Source organism: Microtus ochrogaster, chromosome 7 (genome assembly GCF_000317375.1).
Source record: "Microtus ochrogaster isolate Prairie Vole_2 chromosome 7, MicOch1.0, whole genome shotgun sequence".
NCBI classification, from domain to species: Eukaryota; Metazoa; Chordata; class Mammalia; order Rodentia; family Cricetidae; genus Microtus; species Microtus ochrogaster.
In genome coordinates, this window is record NC_022014.1 from 25,981,175 (window position 1) to 26,002,069 (window position 20,895).

Genomic DNA, 20,895 nt, shown 5'->3' on the forward strand with positions numbered 1-20,895 from the left:
GTGATGGTGGTGGTGGAGGTGGTGGAGGTGATGGTGGTGGTGGTGATGGTGGTGGTGGAGGTGGTGGTGGTGATGGTGGTGGTGGTGAGCATGCGTGTGCCACCATGTGAATGTGGAGGTTGGAGGACGGCCTATGGGAATTAGTTCTATCCTATCAGCCTGCGAGCACTAGGGATCAAACTCAGGTCTTCAGACTTGGTGGGAAGTACCTTTATCAGCAGAAACATCCCACCTATGCTCCTATGGGACTAGTATTCCTATCCAGGCTGAGCCCCGAGTATCCCAAGAACTTACAGAAAACAGCATGTTCTTCTTGTCCTGGTTCACGGCTCTGGGGTCTGGGATGACATCTGTGTGCTTGGTCACAGACACGGATTCCCCTGGTTACGGGATGAGACATGAGAAGCCGCACCTGGAGACACGCCCATCACCTCGACCCACCCCCACTCTCTCCAAGCCCTTGGGCCTCACCTGTCAGGATGGACTGGTCCACGCGAAGTGTGGTGGACTTGATCTCAATGAGGCGGAGGTCAGCAGGTACCTTGTCTCCCACTACACAGGGAGATTGGCCTGGGTGAGAGTGGGTCTGGGGTCCTCACCCTAGCAAAGCCAGAAAGACTCCCAGAGGCAAAGCTAAGACCAGAGGCAGGGTCCTGAGCCATTATCCTTCAGGCAGATTCCAGCTACTCTGGCCACCATCTCTCGATATGTCCAACAGGGTTTGGGGAGGTTCTAACAGTCACTCCTCCATAGTGCAAGACAGAAGCAAAGAAAGAAACAAGGCTCCCTGCTGTCACATAGTGACAGGAGAAGGACCTGGACATACCCACCTGCCACTTCCACGATGTCCCCAGGAACGATGTCCCGGGCTCGGATCCTCTGCACACCCTTGCGGTCAGAGCGGATCACCTTCCCCATCTCAGGCTCATACTCCTTCAAGGCCTCAATGGCACTCTCTGCATTGCGTTCCTGCAGAACATAAGTGGGCAGGGGGTCTCCCTCTGCTGCCCCAGGAGGCCTCCCCTTGAGAGTAAAACCTTTGGGCCTAGGAGGGACCTGACAGCAGAAAGCACACCTAGCAGGTGGGAGACCCTGGGGACCAGCCCACTTCCAACACCTCCCACCTGCCACACGCCCACGATCGCATTGGCCACGAGGATCAGCATGATGACTAGGGGTTCCACAAAGGCCGTCGTGGTCTCTTCACCCTCCTCGAACCAAGCCAGGACCTGCAGGGACAGAACTGGTCAGCCTGGCTGTGCTGGGACCCCTGAGATGAGCTCCTTGCCTTTTATACCCTGAATACTGTCTGCTCCCCTGGGGAATCCTGGGCTTACAGAGAGGGCCTTGGTGGAGGAAGGATGCCCACCTTACAGATGTGTGGCCATAGCTCTCATCACACCTAAACCAGCCTCCAAGGAGACAGAGGCAGCTGGAGACCTCTCTTTGCCTTCCCTGCTTTGCATTGTGGTCCTCCAGGAGGAACAGAAGTTCTCCGGCCAGCCCAGACATCCCGAGCAGAAACAGCTAACAAGCTTTCCTCGTTATGGTGAGTTCCCATGTTGAGGGTCCGCCAGTCAGGGGACACATTCCCACTGCAGAGTCTAACCAAGCCTTAATGGGACTCAGGTCAAGTCCTTTGTCTACCTCTTGTCCCAACTGGGGACTCGCCAGCTCCCTCCTAAATCCTTAGAGCTCCCATCCGTTATTTGAAGGGTCAAGGTATCCCTTCGGCTTTGCCATTTTAGACATCTGCACGGATGGGTCTTTTCGTTTGTTTGTTTTCTTTTCTTTTGTAAGACTTTAAGTTTTTACAAGGACAGTGACCAGGAGAGCCAACCACCACTGGACAGGAAAAGCCAGTCCCAGCCAGTACCATGGGGTTTTCTACACGCTGAGTCACCAAGATAAGTCTCCTCCCCAGGAACAGGAATCAGACCTGCCTGCCTTGTATTAGCTTTGTGTCTGCTCCTCAGACATGGAAGACAGTCATTGCCTCCCTCCCACTTCCCGCCCTGGGCCCAGGACCTGTGGTCCAGAAGGGGTCCAGACAACAAGAAGGAGGAAGGAATAAAGAAAGCGAAGGCAAGAGAGAGGCTAAAGTCTGTTTGAGGCCCCAAAGGAGGGATCAATGGCTTCAACTGAAGGGAATTTGGCCCCTAAACAGACACCTAGCAATGTCTGAAGACACATCCGATTGTTACTGGGAGATGCTGCTGGCACCTGACAGGGAAGCCAAGGATGTTCAACACATCACACCCCGCCCCATCCAGAACCATCTGGTTCACATGCCAAGAGTGCTGATCCCAGCTAGGGCAGGGACAGGCCAGGCAGGTTAGGGGTTTGGAAAGCCCCCTGAACCAGGGCATAAATGGGTTAGAGGAATTCAGGTGGTTCAGTGTGAGACAGCTGAAGACTGAGGAATGTCCCTGACTGGGAGGAGAGCAGCCAAGGACTCTGAGCACTGGCAAGACCTGGCTCACAGGGTGGCGGGGAGGGCTTACTTACAAAGGAGACCAAGGCTGCCAGCAGCAGGATGCGCACCAAGAGGTCCTCAAACTGCTCCAGCACCAGTTCCCACAGGGACTTTCCTGGAACAGGAGAGTGTGTGAGGCCCAGGTCCCTGGTCACCCCCCTCCTCCACCTCACCACCGTTACCCCCTCCACTCAGAACTAGGGACTTTTAGGGACCCTCTCCCTATTGATCAGAGGGAAAGCCCGAAGTCCCAAAGGGTTCATCTGAGCATTCAACCAGGTATCTGTCTGGGATGGGGTATTGCAGCCTGAAGGTGTCTGGCACGGGGGAAGGGAGATATTGCAGCCTACAGCCTCCCCCAACCCAGGATGGCTCACCTTCCTCAGTAGGGAGCTCTGCAGGATGTAGGCAGCCACAGGAACAGGAAGAGACAGGAGAAAACTGGTTACTAGTAGGTCCTTCTGGAGTCTGGAAGCCCCCCCCCCCACCGTAGTGTGCACTGGGTCCACCACAGAGTCCCAGGTGACCTCCCAGCGCTGAGGTCACAGACTCAATCTTCAAGCTCAACAGCTACTCTTTACCCCACCCCACGCTGTTAAGGAATCTAGTATGACCTGGCTCACCTTAATGAGATCGGAGGGGAAGGGGAGCTTCCATACCCGCCCCCTTTCACAGAAGTGAAATTGAGGCCACTGCCAGCCCTGGCCGGAGCCTCCCCAGGAAAAGGCCAGCTGGGAGTCCCACCCCACCAGCCTCCTGGGATACCCTAAGCATTTCTAGACATTAAGCATATGTTCAGGTTCTTCTTGGGGTCGCTCTTGGAACCCCACTCCAGACACATGCAAGGAAGATGGCCCTCATGTGTCCAGCCCCATACAACACTGTGAAGAACACTTTCTCTATCCACCAGTAGCACCTGCCTCAGTTTACCCGCCAAACTTCTTTAAAAAGTTCATTTTTATTTTATTTTCATTTTCTTATGTGTAAGAATGTTTTGCCTACACTTAATGTATGTGTACCATATCCATACCTGGTGCCCAGGGAGGCCAGAAGAGGGCATCAGATCCCTTGGAACTAGAGTTACAGACAGTTGTGTGCTGGGAACTGAACCCGGCTCCTCTGCAAGAGCAGTGTTTTTACTTGCCGAACCATCTTTCCAGCCCTCCTGCCAAACTTCTTTACCACCTTCAATTCTTGAATTAATTTCACACCAGCTGTAAAATTACTGGCTGGCTGCCCTGGGTAGCCAGGATCTTTAAGTTTCCCAGCAGCCTCTGAGAGAAGCATGTGGCATGCCCGGCCAGTTCCACATCCGTAAGGACTGCAGATCAGTGAAGAAGCAGCTGCCACAAAGTTCCACAACTGATCAGTGTCTGTGAGGAGCTGAACCCCAGAGCTGGGGCTCTGGTAGGCTCCCCTCTTTGGCACAGCCCTTCCCCTGCAGAAGATGAATGAAGGCCCCACGTGGCCGGTCTTTCTGAACTCCACCTCCTTCTGTCCTCACAGGTAGCTCAAAAGCCAGCAGCCTCGCACCCAGAACCCATTCACAGTACAGATTCGGAACCTCTCCCCCTCCTGACCATGGCCCAGTTCATCACATCTGTCCACCTGTTCTTAGTCCACAGATAGTTTTTCCTGTGGGAACTCTTTCCCCAGACCGTGTGCTGGGAAGGTTTAGGGTCTGCACCTGTCAGCTGCACCACGGACAGCAGTGAGCAGTCGCTGGCCCTCAGGGCTCCAAGAGGGAAACATAAACCTAAAAATACATTTCTAGCATTTTCTCTAAAGTCCTATTTTAGGCAATGGCTGACATTTTCCACGGAAAATGTAATCTCCAGTGTCCTGCATTGAGATTAAAATCAAACAGACTTTCCCTTCTGATCTATTTAACTGAAGCGAACAGGAAAGGTGGGGGGAGGTCCGGGCCCCGTTTCTGGGCCAGTTCTCCAATGGAGCAGAGTCCCTTAGAGGTCATAATTGCTATGCCCCTGCCTCAAACAAAGCGGTGCCCAGCCCACAGCCCATATAAGTGCTCTACCCAGGAGTCTCTCACCTTGCTCATGGCCAAGAGAAGGGCTGTCAGCCTCACCTGACTCCCTCATGCTGTTTCTCTGCTCTTGGCTCTGAGGCAAGCGGCCCCACTGGCACCCCAGGCTCCATCGCCCCTGGTGATACAGGATTAGGCCTGGGCTAGCATACACGTCACAGGCACACATACCAGTTCTAGCCTTCAGGCTGCAGCCTTGCCTGCCCTAGGGTGTCTTTCTAGTTCCCCTTTTCTACTTGTCTACCTGGATCTCCCCCTCCGCCTCCTTGACCCACAGTAAGCCACTCCTTAAACGCCACCACATTTCCCCAGATACTGCTGTTTCTCCCAGCTTGAGGCCACACTGTAACGGTGAGTTTCTCAGCCCATGAGAGTTTCCAAATAAAGGATGTGTGTTAGCTCCCAGTTGGCAGGCTAGGTTTTTGGTGCAAGGCTTCCTGGAAGGTCACTGTCCCACAGACTGCTCTGTGACGACGGACGGAGTTCCTGTCCCATCTGGTATAGCAGTCACTAGCGAGATGTGGACACTGAGCCCTGGGAAAGTGGCTCGTGTGCCTGAGGATGACATTTGTAATTCTATTGACCTCGTTCACTTAAGCATAAGCAGCCACATGCGGCATCTAGCTGTTTGCCACCACGGACGGCAAGGGCAGGGATAGAGACCCTCCACTATAGCGCTGCTAACCCGTGCATACACGAGCTGCTCTGCTACCCCTGTGTGCATGCTGTTCTCTGGGATTCTCGCTCCGCTTGAGGAGACACAATCAGTATTCCCATTTTACAGCACCTGAGCCAGATATGCTGAGTTACAACATCATGACCATACAACCAGGAAGAACCAGGGTCTGCACCCAGACCTTCTGACCCTCGACCTCTGCTCTGGGCCTCTTGTGCTAATCCCTAGATAGCTCTGTCTTTTTCCCCCTGGCTCCTTAACTTCCCAGTCAAGGCCACCTGAAAGATCTTGGGGTCCTGCACATTTACCTGTATGCCCATTCCTTTGTAGTGAGCCCAGATCCACCTGCCCAGATTACCAGTCCCAGAGGATCTGCTGTGCTCACAGGTGGGGCTTTGGGGACCACTACATCCTGCCCATTCAAGTCTGGTCTGTTTCAAATGCTGATTCTACTAAAATCCTGAAGGACCTGATTCTCTCTTTCACCTGAGCAACTCACAGGGTCACAGAGGAAGGCCAGGTCTGGAAGAGCCCCTAGTGAGGGGAAAGATAAGACGCAGACTGTCCTACCTGTCCCCAGATGATTCTAAGGACTGGGTTGGTGCCAGGCCTACCTTGATACAGACATCCCATTTGCTAAGTGCCTGGCTCCTGTCCACTACAGTGTTGACAGCTACACAGGGCAAAGGCAGCAACCTGGTAGGATCCTATCCCCACTGGCCTGGCCCAGGCATGGCACCCCCTGAGTCTCAGAGACTCAGAACATAAATCTGGTCCTGAGGGCCTGAGTTTACATCCTGCTCTAATTCTTTTTTTTTTTTTGGTTTTTCAAGACAGGGTTTCTCTGTGGCTTTGGAGCCTGTCCTGGAACTAGCTCTTGTAGACCAGGCTGGTCTCGAACTCACAGAGATCTGCCTGTCTCTGCCTCCCGAGTGCTGGGATTAAAGGTGTGCGCCACCATCGCCCGGCTCCTGCTCTAATTCTTGCTATGCCAGGGCCACTGGGGGGCCCAGGGGCCGTGTCTGTTTTCCCCATCTGCTGTGGTGATAGGGATGCCCCTTGATGCTGACTGAAGGCCTAGTGATTGGCAGAAAGCTTCTGAGAGGGATAGCACAGTCTCCAGGCATCAGCACCAAGACAGAGATGGACCATTAGCTCCACAACAGGACTTGGTCAATGCAGCATCTCCAGCACCCGGAACAGCGCCTGGCCCAGGGCGTGGGCCCCCATCTCTGCCCAAGAGCGGCAAAGCCCAGAAAAAGTCAGCCTCTGAGGCTTTCCCTGATCTTCCCAGCCTGCCCTTCCAGAGTTACCCCCTATCTTACATGTAGGCATCTCTACAGTCAAGCATGAAGGCCGCCACCTTCTATGTTCCCCCATATACCTTCCTCATCACCTCATCAAGACTTCAAGAAGCCAGGGGGGCCTCTCATTCCAATCTTGTCACTTCACCACGCTTTGACCAGGAATTAGTCCCGGGCCTCACCCCACCAGACGGGAGCACCAAGGGAGGGCAGCCATCCCTGGAGTCACACTGTGCATCAGCCCCCTATCCCTAGGGTCACTGTTTATGCAGTTGCCCATACCCTGAAGCTACGGAGTGGAGGGTACAGAGCCAAGCACACCGCTGGGCTGCCCCACCCCCACCTTGGGCTCCATGCACCACCTGCTCCTCTAATTTCCCCCTCCAACTCCTTCCTTCTCTCAACATTGAAAACTGGAATTTCGGCTTCTAAATGTCAGCTCCAGCTGGGAGAGGCGGGCACTCACCAAGGTCTTCCTCCAAGGCAAATTTACAGAGCAATTAAATTGTCACTTGGAGAGTCAGGGAGAGGCTCTGGCTAGGCAGGGCCCGCCCAGCCCACCTGGCTCTGCCCTGTCTCCAGGGTCCACCTAGAGTGGCTAGCCTGGCTGGGCTCCTAGGGGGACCACTCAGGGGACCAGGGAGAAGTGGCTTCCATGCTGCAGAGGGACGCACCAGCCTACCCGGGATGGGGAAAGGCTTGTCAACACCTGTGTGTCTTGCCACAGGGTACACTGAGATCCAGTTGGGGCAGGACTGACACTGTTGCTGGGCAGACCTCAGTAAGGGCCAGGAAATGTGACAACAGAGGCAAAGCCCCGAATGGCAACAGGTAACCCAGCACCCAGCTGAGGCAGTTTCAGATCCCGAGGGGCACTTAGGAAATGGGGTGGGGGTCCTGTTCCTACCATGCTGAAGACACGAGAAGCCAAAAGGGGCAAGTGTGCCAGAGGCCATACCTGCCCTGTCTCGTGGTTTCTGGGGCTCATGCATATGGGGTTTCCCTGTTTAGTGCCAACTGGGGCCTGGGCTGAAGGCAGGAAACAAGGTACAAGCCCAGGCACTGTTGAGTCCTCCTGGGATTTTGCCTGACCCAGCATCCTTGGCTTTCCACGGTTCTCCAGGATGGATGTTTGTGTCCAGATGAGCCTAACACAGTCTAGCCTCTGGGCTTGGTCTATGCTGTTTAGGGATCTACAGATGTCAGACGGCTTCTGAGTAACCAAAGGCGCCGAACCTAACTTGAAAACAGAAAAAAATGCAAGGAAAGCTATAAGAGGAACCTTCCCATCAGAAGAGCCCTGGTCAGATGTGGGCTTTGACACCACTGGCTCGGCAGTGGAAGTGGGCAGGTTGGCTGCGTCAGCCCCACGGAAAAGGGCTCAAGCATAGCCCCTGCACGTGCAAACACTCCTGTTTTGCTCACCAGTTCCACTAGGAGCTTGTTCTGAAACGCCACTCACGGTGGTGACGTAATGTGGGGATGGGGGGCTCCTAGTAAGGCCGTGTGGGATGCTGAGGGCCACGAACCACGCAGCCACCGGAAGTGGGCTGAGGAAACTGCAGCCTGTCATGATGAAACCCTGTGAGGCCAGGAGGCTGCTCAGGAGATGTATCCAAGAGCTCTAGCCAAGAGGACCGCCACATTCAGGCGATTTCTCCTGTAAAGACAGCCCTGGGCCCTAGGCCTCCACACACACCGGGTGTGTATCCAGGAAGGAGACTGGGAATGGAGTGGGGGGACTTTACTGTATACTTTTTGTACTCTTTGCAGATACATTGTATAACTTTTTATTTAAAAAGTAGATTTAGAATTAGGGGTGGAGCTCAGTGGTTAGAAAACTAGCTTGGCCTGTGGAAGGCCCTGGGTCAATCCTGAGCACAATTAAAACAAAAACAAAGCATCGCTCAAGTTCAACATGGCGGCACAGGCCTATAATCCCAGCCCGCAGGAGGCTGCAGCAGAAAGACCGCAAGTTCCAGGGCTACCGGGGCTGGTGGTGTTTTCATGTCTGTCGGACCTCCTGGCTGATCTGTTCAGTAGCTGTGTGAGGTTTCTACCCAGCCCTGAGGTTTTCTATCAGGGAAGGGAGGGGGGAGTAGGGAGGGTGAGATTCTCCAGCGCCCCACCATGTCTCCACCCCAGGCAGAATTTGCAAACTTTGAGGAGTTAAGCAAATGACTTCCTTGTGGTTTCCAGCGCTAGCTAACGACTTTGCAGGTGCATAGCTGACTAGGGTAAGGGGAACACTAGTCCCTGGGGTGTCCCCTTTGCCTGAAAACCCTGCCCGTCCTATCACCCAGCCCCACCTCCTGGTTACAGGGCAGGATGACTCTATGTAAGTGACCTCACTGAGCATGCACAAGCAACCCTGACCTGGGTCCTACTGTGCCCTCATAATGCAGAAGCCGAGGCGGAATATCCAAGGGGCCTGCTTAGGACAGAACAGAGTTCGGGTGCTCAGCCCTATCTGCTCTGCTCCACAGGCCAAGCAGAGACTGGATAACACCCAAGCTTCCCCCCACAGGCAGAGAGCAGGAGGCAGGGAGAGGCAGCTGGTTCCCCTCTGCTCACCTGACAACTTCCAGAGCCCTGGACAGCTTCCTGAGGAGCAAGCCAGTGATGGGAGGAACCCGGAGGGCAGAGGAATGAAGCAGGAATGGCTGCTACCCAGACAACCCCAACACCTAGCAGAGGCACCAGCACCAGGCGACAGAACGTGGGTCTGTCTGATAAAGTCAGAAAAAGCTGAGGCCTGGAGAGGCCCCACGACCAACTCCCCCACTGACTGTGACCTTGGCGAGTCACTTGAGCTTCTAGTGTCTCATTCACCTCCTCAGTGAAACGGGGCAACCAGGGTCTTACTTCAGCATCGTTTAGGAGTAGAAATGAGTTAATTGAGGAAAAGTGCTGAGCACGGGGCCTGGTATGAAGCAGTTGCTCAATGAAGTAGGAGCTTTTATTAACACCATCAAAACAGACATCTGAAACACCCCCACCAACCTTTCCTACCATGCCCTATTACCATGTCAAGCCAATATTTGCTCCCACCATCACACTCAGACACTCTGAGACTCCATCGCAGGACAAAACTGCCTCGTGGAAGGGGGCTGGGGCATCCTCACTCCCAGCTATCTCCTCTGCTGGACCGACGAAGGCGTGAGCCAGAAAAGACAGCGAACTAGGCCAGAGCCCTCAAGGGACAAAGTCTGTGTGACCTGGGACAGAACTAAAGGCTGAGTCTCCAACTTCATATGAGACCAAAATTCCTAAGCTGGGGACCACAGTCGCATCAAACAGACTGTAGACCCCAGAGCTTCCTTCCACTCCTTCACGTCAGGGGGAGACCCTGTTTCCCTGCCTTCCTTCAGCAAAGGACACCCTCAATGCCAAGTCATTAATGGGGGATATTAAATAATATTTATCTCCTAGTTCCTCCCACAGCTCAACTAAATATAGCAACTAATTTTTTTGAAAAAGGATTTCTGCTCCAGAAAGATAATATTTACATAAGAGGTGGTTTTCATAAACCAATACAAACCCCAAAGCACCCTTTCTGACAGCTCTTCCTAATTTCCCAGCCTTCCCTGAGCAGAGGGACACCCAGGCCAGGCCATGGTTACCTCAAGTGTTTCTCTCTCTCTCTCTCTCTCTCTCTCTCTCTCTCTCTCTCTCCTTTCATAGGTGGTGTGTATCTAAGCCAGAAGTAACAGGTCCTGCAGGAAACCACTATGTGTCCACCCCCAGAGGCTCCTAGCAATGTGTAGGCAACATCTGGATGCAGTCTACTGGTACTGGCAAGACTTTTGGCAGGAAGGAGAACCCCATGCTCCCTTGAGAGAGGTGAGGAAGCCATACCTCTCACAGTAAACTGCAAGGGTGCATGGGCTCCCTCCATGCCCAGAGATGGGCAGGTACAACTCCAGACCACCAGCTGGGGAAAAGACTCCTCTGGGAGCTCCTTCAGACCTCCACTTGTCCCTCCAGGAAGGCAGGTCTTTGCCCCAGCAGTTCAAACCCACATCAACCCCCGCCAGCCACATCCGCTTGGGGTTGCAGAAAGAGGAAGACCTGGGGCTGGGAGTAAGAGCACCAGAGCTGACAGCTGACAAGATGCACCTTTTCGGGCGTCTTACTGAACCTTCCGGGGAGACATGGGAGCCAGCTGAAAGGCTGGGCCTTGGAGACCCAGACTAGGGTGTCTTAGAGTCTGCACCTGCAGAGTGCCAAAGGATCGCACAGCAGCGCGGGCACGGGCTTTCAACGAGGCCTTCAGATAGGATAGGCTAAGGCTTGCAGGGGTGCATAATGACGGGGAGTGGGGGGCTGGATCCTCTGCTCCCCACGAAGGAGGCCGTGAGGCCCCGCCAGGTGCCCCACTAGCATCTGAGGAGGTTAACGGAGCCCCAGCTTCCTGCTGAGAGCAAGGATGGGGGGGGCAACCGCTCCTCACCGCGGGGGGGAAGAGACTCGCGCTCACCGTTGGGGCCGTAGCGCTCCCGCGCGTCGGTCACCTGCTCCGGGCTCAAGCCGCCCTCGGCTGACACCGAGAAGCGGCGCAGCACGTCGGCAGCCGGGAGCAGGTGCGCCTCCTCCATGCTGCCCGCCCAGCCGTCCGCGACGTCCAGGCCACCTTTCCTCGGGGCTACTGAGCGGGGTGCTGAGGGCTTGAGCCGGGGCGGGCACCTCGCGAGGCCATGACCGCGCTGGGACCTTCCCCGACGGCAGTGACTGAGGCGGCCCGGCCCGCGCCAGGATGCTGCGCCCCAGGCTCCGTCCCCTGGGCGGGGCGGCGCGGGATCCGCCCCCGCACCCACACCCCTTCCGGCTGCCCCCGCCGCCGCCGCCCCGCCCCACCCCTCCGGGCTGCGGGGACGGAATCCCCGCCAGTCCTACCGAACCCGGCACTGAGACTGCGGGAGCCTCGAACCCGGTCTGCAGAGTTGGGGTGCGTGCAGCTGCCACGTCGCCGCCTCTCTATGCCCTAGGGGTGGAGCGGGGCTGTGCAAACTGCAGCAGTCTGCAGGGTGGCCTCCCTTCCCAGCTCCACCTCAGCGCAGCGACCCTGGGTCTGGCGGGAAGCAGACGCTGTGCACTCGTGGGTCTCCTGCAGAGGAAGCCACCTGATGCTTTCCTCAGGTGCTGAATGCGTGCGCTTTATTCTTTCCCAAAGGTCCTGCGATGAGCGCTCATTGCTCATGCACCCGCATCTCTAAGACCCTAAGAGTGGTCCAGTGGAGAAGAAAGGTAAAGAGCACCAGGATGTTACCTACCACTCAAGCATTCCCTCGCCGGTGAATGGGGAATCCAGAGAGATTCTCCCGGGAGCAGGAGCGAGGCAGAGGGGTTCCCTGCTTAGGATGCCCAGCAGAAGTGACCTTGGCTGAGGGAGGGAGAGAGACAGAGGATATCTCCCTGTCAGCACTGCCAGGGAGTGCCAACCGGGTGCAGGCCCAGGGAGGTGGGGAAGGCAGAGACCACTCACCTTCCAAGACAGGGAGCCAAGAGAACAGGGTGACCTCATCACCGCCCTTCTGCTCTTGCACTCAGTGCTGTCTCTGGATCACCAAGGCTGCCAGGATGGTGTTACTTGGCACCTAAGCCCTAAGGCACCCATGCAGCCTGAAGCCTCTGACCTGCCTGAACTGGGCACCCAGAGCCAGGATTTCTCATCTTCTACTTCCAACCCTCTATGCCTTCAGGATATTGAATGGTGAGGACAGGGACAGGTTGAGCCTTTTAGTGGCTTTTGAAGGGTTGTCCAGACCTTGTGACATCAGCTGGGTTTCAGCTGGCATAGAGATGAAGGAATGCTGTTTTTATGGCTGTATCTCCTTCCAACTGACATTTTATTTGTTTACTTTGGATTTTTTTGAGACAGGGTCTGCGATGTAGTACAGGCTGTCTTCAAATTCTTGGCAATCCTCCTGCCTCAGCTTCCAGAATGCTAGGATTACAAGTATGTGCTACTTGTAATAGGAGCCTGAGCTACTATTCTGACATTTTACGTTTCAGCTCCAGCATCCCTAGGTATCTTCCTCCATCCCTTCTCCTCTGACCACAACAGTGCACAGTCTCTCCATTTGTAAGTTGCTAGGAAACTTGTTAGGACTTTGCTGCAGACAGAGCCAGCCAGGGATAGTTCCCCACTAGAAACCTTGCCCCCCTGAGACACGGAGCTGTAGGCGTTCGGGCAGCAGATTTCCCTACTTCCTACGAAGCATACACCTCCTCCGCCAGCCTCACGGACATTAACCCCAAGTCCCTCCCACTGCCCCCATCCACAGCTGTGAGTTGATGTTTGCTAGAAGGCAGGGCCTGGAGGCCTGGTTGTTTGCTCTGGCAGCCCAACCCCTTGCTCCAGGCCACTCCACCCTGTCTTCAAACCACATGGGCTGAGCAAAACTGTGGTTCCTACCTCCCAGGTGAATACACCTGTCAGGGTGCTCCACCTGCTCAGCTGTCCTCATCAGGACTTCGGAGCACCTCTCCGAAGTTCCCTTAAGTCCCACCGAGCCATTACATAGTCCAGCTCTCTGTCTGCTGCTTCTGTGTTTCCAATCTAGGGTGACATACGTGGTCACTAGCAGGCTGTCCAAAGGGCAGTCCTGTTCGCCCCACTTCCGGGCAGCTGTCATGGCCTCACAGCTCCAGGCCTAGCTAGCCCCAGAGTTTTCTAACTCTCCCACAGGGCAGCTAGTGGCAATTTGCCAGCAGGCTGGCTGCCTCACGTGAGAGGCCAGGACAGTCAGGCGGAGGCAGGTGTTCCCGGGGAGGGTTTGGACAAATGAAGAGGGTGTTGCAAGCAGTCACAAGCTGTTGGAATTAAACGTGAGAAACATCAGCCGTGTGTCGCGGGTAGAGATCCAGTTCCAGCACAGCTGCATCATGGGAGCAGAAGATGGATATCTGGAGGATAGATCCTGAAGGCTTTAAGCAATGAGAGACAGGATCAGATTTGCCTTCTAGAAAAGTCTTCCATGGAGCTAATGTGGGGCACTGACGGATGGAGCAAGGGAAAGTGGAGTCACCCGAGCCCAAGTTTCTGCTTCAGCTTGCTGGGTAGGAGTCGGGTCAGGCCTAGGAGGTACAGAGAGGAGTCACTGAAGTAGGTGTTAGAGGGCTGAGGAGACCAGGGGAGGTGTCGAAGAACATGTCTCTATTCGGGACTGAAGAGAGATCCTGGGAAGCATCTTCAGCCACCTGTATACCACCCTGTACACACACAAAGCCACCTGCGTACCACCCCGTCCACACACACAAGCCACCTGTATACCCCCCACAAGCCACCTGTATACCCCCTAAGCCACCCTTATACTCCACAAACACTCAAGCCACCTGTATGCCCTACCACATGCACATACACACACACACAGACAGACACACACACCAAGAAGAGAAGCCCAGGCCCAACAGTACAAACAGGGTGAACAGGCCAGAGGTCCTACTGGGAGGGGACCAGACCAGAACGGGACCAGTGTTCAGACCAGACATACCTATTTTTGAACAAATTTCTGGAGATTTATAGTCCTTTTCTAAAAGTTTGTTTTTTAAAGATTTATTTATGTATTATGTATATAGTGTTCTGCCTGCATGTATGCCTGCAGGCCAGAAGAGGGCACCAGATCTCATTATAGATGATTGTGAGCCACCATGTGGTTGCTAGGAATTATACTCAGAACCTCTGGAGGAACAGGTAGTGTTCTTAACCTCTGAGCCATCTCTCCAGCCCCTGGTTTGCTTTTTGAATCAAGGAGCTATCTGTGACTAGATATAAGTCCGACTTCAATTCTGAGCTCTGCCTTTTCTAGGCTGTGTGGCCTTAGGCAAGGTGCTTCACACTTCTGAGCCTCTCTTTGCTTGTGGGTAACTGTCAGGGTAAACCAACTGCCACAAAAGTCAGCCCAAAGTAACTACATCGAGGCTAGTGTGTAGTGGCGTTTCATTTGTATTTTAATAAATAAAGCTTGCATGAAGGTCAGAGAGTAAAACAGCCTCACTGGTCAGCCTTACAGACCAGGTTATGATAACACACACCTTTAATCCCAGTAGCCACACTAGTTTGCCATAGAAACCAGGTGGTTGTGGTGGCACACCTTTAAGACGGGAGGAGACAGCTCTCAGACACAGTCTCATTCTGAGACTCCTGGAGGCAGGATCGCCATTTCAGACTGAGGTAGAGGTAAGAGCCAGTGGCTGGCTGTTTTGCATTTCTGACCTTCAGGTTGAACCCCAATATCTGTCTCTGAGTTTTTATTAATCGTGCTACAGCTGTCTATAAAAGTTTACTTCTAACTGTGTAGATTGTGCGGCCTATTGAACACATGGCCGGGCGGTGACACTGAGACCCAAACTCTTTCCTGTTTGTGGTTCTGCTTTTTTCACTGTGGTGCAAGGTCAGCACACTAGCTTCTAGGAGCCAGGGAGGGAGGAAGAACATGGCTTCAGTCATGGGAGGCTTTCATGAGCCAATCCTGGTGCCAGTGTCATTTCCTCTCATAGCCTGTAGGCTGCAGTTTGTCACATAGCCCTTGACACCTGTCTGCAAGGGGAGCTGGGAAATGTAGTCCTTGCTTAGAAAGAAGGAGGAGGGAGGAAGAAAAGAGACAGTGTTCTTACCCAAGCATGGACGTAATCACCCACTCCCACGGTCCAGGAAATGGACCATAATAAGCGTTCTGTCTTCCTCAGTTTTCATTCTAGGATTCTTCCCTTTCCTGTTCTACTGTCTGCCCCAGAAATGATCCTGTTTCTGAGATCCAGAGGCTCGTGTATGAATGTCCTAGAAAATGAGACAGCCTGTAGTTCCCTGGCCACAGGATTGACTCAGAAGTAGCACTGATTATAACCCAGCCAACCAAATATATTGACTTGGATTTTTTTGTTAAAATACTGGGGAGGGGCTGGAGAGATGGCTCAGTGGTTAAGAGCACTGATTGTTCTTCAGAGGTCCTGAGTTCGATTCCCAGAAACCACATGGTGGCTCAAAACCACCTGTAATAAAATCTGGTGCCAACTTCTGGCCTGCAGGGACACAGGAAGGTAGAACATTGTATACATAATAAATAAATCTTAAAAAAAAATACTGGGGAAAATATTTTTACTACAGAGGCTATTGATGGCCGGCAGCCATCTTGTCACCATCAGTGGGGGACGGTAGTGTAGACAGACTCATAAACCCAGCACTCGGGACACTTGAGGCAAGAGGGTTGCGAGTTTGAGATCAGCTAAGTCCTGCAAAGTGGGGTGAAGGGAAGGCAGGAGAAAAGGAGGCAGAAGAGGGGCCAGGGCAGCGAGGAGATGGCGTATTTCTAGGCTGAGCTGTACTTCAGCGGTAGAGCACTTGTCCGGCAGATGTCAGGCCTGGCTTTGATCCCCAGTGCTGCAGAGAGTTGATTTACTAAGAGGTGAGTCTCCGATGGAGCCCTAAGAGCACCTTCATCTGCCAGAGATAAGGAATCAATAAAATCCCAGCTGGGGGGCAGGTCTCTCAGGGTTTCTGTTATTTGGAAGTAGAAAGCTGGGCCTTAGGTAGCATTAGGGCTAACTGTTGAATTGGGAACCTGGGGGTGTTTAGTAGAGACCTACTGTGGTTCATTAACCCAAATTATGATGGGAATTGCAGAGGGACCTGTGGTGGCCATTAGTGCACAGCTCCCATGGAGAGAGATGGAAACCCTGCTTCCCAGAGAGAAAGGAAGGGCTTCCACACAAGCCCTATGGCTGGTACTAGAACCACACTCCAACCCCCTAGATTTCCCTTAGAGGAATTCATTAGCCTTGCTTTCCCCCCATAGCCCCAGATCCATGGCCCGGGATGGGACGAGCTTCCATAGCAGACAGGGCTATGTCTGTTATCAGAACAACTGAGGAGGACTTGTACCATGAGCCAGGATCTTAGATCTGGCCCCTCCCACCCAAGTGGGGTAACACACTCCTTCAATCCCTTCACTCAGGAAGCTGGGGCAGGAGGTTCTTAGGTTCAAGACCAGCCTCCTGCTTTGTCTTATAAAACCAAGCCAAACCAAAATACCCTCAGATTTGTAGGCTTCAGAACCTTACCTTCTTTTGGGGGCTCAGAAATGTCTGGCTGCAGACACCCCAGGGATCCTCAGTCCCCTAAGTGCTGTTCTGAGTCTCTGAGTCTATTGCCTTTTTTTTTTTTTTGAGACAGAGTTTTTCTGTACCACCCTGGCTATCCTGGAACTTTCTCTGTAGACCAGGCTAGCCTCAAACTCACAGATCCACTTGCCTCTGCTTCTCTAGTGCTGGGATTAAAGGTGTGTGCCACCACCATCCAGCTGAGTTTATTGTCTTGGGCTCCCAGTCCTCTGCTTGGATCGCCACCTTTGGGGGACAAGTGGGAAGCCCTTTGCTTCCAGCCTTTCAGAGTGGGAGATCCCTAAGTCATCTGGTACTCTACCCTATCCTGGGTGTATTGTTTGAATGTTCAGGCTTAGGGACCCTGTACCAGCCCCTGGCATGTCCCATCAGTCCTCCTGGGATCGGCCCCTTGGTCTGGAGCCACCTTCATACCCTCTTTTTCTGCTCTGAGATGGATTTCCAAGGAGTCTCCCACATCACCTATCCCCTCTTCTAGCTGCCCACTGCCTGCCTCCATGGGGGAGCCCCTGAATTCATGCCTGGTTCTCTCCTCCCAGGAGGAGGCTGGCCTCTGGATTCTTGCTCGTTCTGTCCCTCTGCTAGATACACTGCTCCTCTTCCAGCTGTCTCATTTCTGGGAGTTCCTGGGGCCACTGGGGCCCCCACATGACCCCTGCCAGCACCCTGACTGTTGTTTGTCCCCAGATCCTCTACCTGTGGACACTCTTGAGAGTGGCCACCTGAGCTGTCCCGTAGAGGGTGCCAGGAGGTCTCCAGAAGGCAGGCAGAGAATGGCTGTCCGCTGTGGACATTCATGATGCCTGTTCTAGAAGGAGCACATGTCGCCTACTGGGCCACAGAAATGGGGCTTGTCATCAGGGGACAAAGAGAAGCACTCAGGGTCCCCAGGCCAGCCCAGGGCACTTGTGCACTTTGTGCCAAATGGACTTGTTGGCATTTTGTGCCTCTTCCCCTCGCATCTAGGCCGGCCCTGCAGTGGGACAGCAGGCCGCGCTAACTCCTTAAGACAACTTCCTGTCCTCACCCCCTTATCTCCCCAGCCAGACCAAGGACAGGAAGTCGTCCTCTCCCTCCAGAGGCACCCCCGGACCTCAGGAAGAGTAGCACGTCATGAGAGGGAGGGCCTACTTCTAAGGCCCGCCTCTTCCTGTGTCTGCTGCTGGCCTAGAGTCCTCTTCCAAGGCAGCTGTGCAGCCTCTCCCTTGCTTAGAGCCTTCCATGACCCCCTGTGGTCTTCTCTGGTAAGATCAACCCCCTGTTGAAGGCCAACTGGCCAGGCTTATCTTGTGCCCCTGCACTTCACCGCCTCAGATGGTTCAGACTCATCATGGAGGGACACACCAACTGGAGGCTGCCAGTGGGAACACAGCAAACACAGAAGCACTGGGCACTGGTTAAAATGGAACCCAGGGGGTGGTGATGATGCTGTTAGAAATTTGAAGGGCAAAGAGGGCATCTCATTACTCAGCTCCGAACCACCTTCTGTTAGACTCTCGGTGATATTGGCTAAATCCAGTTCTTGGGGTGATGTGGGAGTGATTTCTTATTAATAAAGAAACTGCCTAGACCCATTTGATAGGCCAACCCTTAGGTGGGCGGAGAAAACAAAACAGAATGCTGGGAGAGAGAAGCTGAGTCAGGGAGTTGCCATGATTCTCCCACTCCAGGCAGACGCAGGTTAAGATCATTCCTGGTAAGCCAGCTCGTGGGCTACACAGATTAATAGAAATGAGCTAGTCCAGGTGCGAGAGTTAGCCGAGAAAAGGCTAGATATAATGGGCCAAGCGGTGTTTAAAAGAATACAGTTTCTGTGTAATTATTTCGGGTAAAGCTAGCCGTGGGGGCGGCCGGGTGCCGGGGACGCAGCCCGCTGCTCCTATTTCAACACTGGGGCGGAAAAAGCCGATGAGCTATCAATACGGGAGAAAGAATGAATGAGCGTCGTGTCTGTCACTGTTCCTATTGTGGGGATATAGCTTATGTCACAACCATACCACGTAGTCAGGGGTTTAAGGCCCAGAGCGGAGCTGGAATTGGTCCAGGTCCACACAGCTCTCGGGCTTCCCTCTTACCTACCACAGTGTCTGTCACAGTCAGTCCCTTGGCCAGTTGTGTGCTTCAACTACCAGCACCCTGGCAATGAGAGGAGTGGGCTGACTGGGAGGAAGGGGGCACATCGGGCCAGCCTCCTGCACAGCCAGGCAGGAGGCCGAGTCAACAAAGAACACTGATTTGCCTTGGAAATTGTTGACCAGCCAAGCTTGTGGTCCTTGAGCCATGGCTTTAAAAGTGGGATAGACCCATGTCTAATTCTAAGATCGCTAGGGGACTGTAGTCATGTGGCCCCCCAGGAAAAAGTGGCGCCTTTGGCTTTCAGAATGGAGCAGTGGAAAAAACTCACATCTCTGTTTGTGGGCACCCAACTTCCTCTGCCTCACTCTTGCTTGTGGTCACACTTTCCATGACAATGCTGGGCCATTCACTGCCTGGAGGGACCAGCTGTCCTGACTTTCCCCCCTGTGCCCTTTGGGGCCTTCTAGTCCAGCTATGCCAGGTCTCCACCCCGGCGTTCCCTGTGTGGGCAGCCAGCCCAGCTCCCTGGGGATATCCTGTCATTGTGGCCCAGTGCCTAGGCTCTGTTTCTGCCAGGTTACCCCCAGTACCCTGGGTCCTTTCCAGGTCCCCAGGTAGAGCCTGGGAGCTCAGAGATGTGGGCAAAGTTGACAAAGGCAGCCAGGTCCTCAGGGCGGCAGGGCCAAGCTCTGTGTCTAAGACACTTGATGCCTGGGTTCTGGCCACCTCAGAGTATGTACATGGAGGACTCTGTGACCTGACCCAGAGATGGCTCAGTGAGTGACCTCAGAATGTCCTTTACCTCTTTGGGGGACTTTCCCTGATGCCACAACTTGCAACTTACGGCTAACCTAGCCCTGGCTCTGGAGACTAGGGGAATCTGTTACCACTGAGAGGCGACTCCCAGAGTGGTTAGCCACCGTGGGTGTCACTGGGCCCTGGGGTGGAAGGGAATTTCTGTGGGGCTGTGTTCCCTGGCTTCTAACAATGCACTCCATGAAAATACTAGAATTTGCAAGTTGAGTTCTATTTGCTTCACATTTCCTGAAGCCACATCCCTCATTTGCATATTCAAATCCGCACAGGCTCTCCTGGTTGATCATTCACAATCGTGGCTGCAGGAGGTGGGGTGGGGATGCCTCTAAGAGGGCTCTCGATGGGAAAGAACGACTCCTTATTGTGAGGTGCGGTCTCCTTAGCCAGGCTGGCCTGAAACCTGCCATTCTCCTGCCCCAGAGAGCTGCGATCACATGCCTGTGCCATCATTCAAAGTGCTTCACTGCATCCTTCAAAGGACAACTTCCCTATGCCAGAGGAGGCAAGGCCACACCCTGCTGAACAGTAGAGCAGGGAGCTCACAAGCCTCCCGTGGCTGCAGTGCTGTGGATGGAGAAATGGCTGGCTATGTTCACCAGAGCCCTGGCCCCTGTGGCTCTGGGCTGTAAACCCAATCTTCCCCAAACACCCTTCTCTAAAGCCCTGAGTTACAGCCTGGGACAGTACTGAGACTGGGCTCCCAGCAATGTCCTTGGCACTCTCTCTGAGGTCGCCATGAATCCTACCAGTCACCCTTGACTAGAGGGAGGTGCTCCACCTGCAAAGGCCATCGCAGAAGCTCTACAGTGTGGCCTTGAACAGACACTTTGTGTCCCCCAGCCCCAGTTTTCTCCATGTAAAGTGAGAAGGCCAGAAATTCCCTGTCATTGTCACCCTGACTGAGGGGATGACCACAGAGGGGACCAGGCTGTTGCTCCTGAGCTGTGAACCCCCCTGGCCCCAAGTCTATTCTCAAGCACCCAGCTTGGCTCTGGCCTCTGTTCGCCAGACTGTCTGTGATCTGAGCAGGAAGCTGGCGCAGGGTAATACCCACCCAGATCCTGGAGGCAAGGAGCCAGCAAGCAGGAACAAAGAACTTTCCATGGCTCCAGAGCTAATGAGGAACTGACACTCTTGGGCCTCGACTGGCCGTTCACCCTCCTCTCCTTCCCCCACATTTCCATCATTGCTGATATTTATGTTGGAATCGTGCCCAGGACTTCAGGAACCTGCAGGAACCAGCGGGAAAACAATACGGAGCTGGCGGGTGGGTTACTAAAGGTGGCGGCAGGTTTGCGCGCTCTAAAATACATTGCAAGGCAGCAAGTATCAAAACTGAATGGTTGCTTCAATCAGCTCGGTAGATCTCTATCAATTG

At 54.0% G+C, this 20,895-nt stretch overlaps 1 protein-coding gene across 2 annotated transcripts in view; it reads right to left on the bottom strand.

The window, feature by feature from the left end:
• Atp2a3 (ATPase sarcoplasmic/endoplasmic reticulum Ca2+ transporting 3) overlaps positions 1–11,238 on the bottom strand; it is a 32,567-nt gene extending 21,329 nt beyond the window's left edge. For both annotated transcript variants that reach the window (XM_005349616.2, XM_005349615.2), the window contains exons 1-7: positions 10,984–11,238; positions 2,854–2,871; positions 2,509–2,591; positions 1,125–1,229; positions 831–969; positions 472–552; positions 295–380 (exon numbers count right to left, since the gene is read on the bottom strand). In XM_005349616.2, the coding sequence (XP_005349673.1) occupies positions 295–380; positions 472–552; positions 831–969; positions 1,125–1,229; positions 2,509–2,591; positions 2,854–2,871; positions 10,984–11,101 (630 nt within the window). In that variant the 5' untranslated portion in view covers positions 11,102–11,238. The remainder of the gene's footprint in view (positions 1–294; positions 381–471; positions 553–830; positions 970–1,124; positions 1,230–2,508; positions 2,592–2,853; positions 2,872–10,983) is intronic.
• Positions 11,239–20,895: the final 9,657 nt, after the last annotated feature.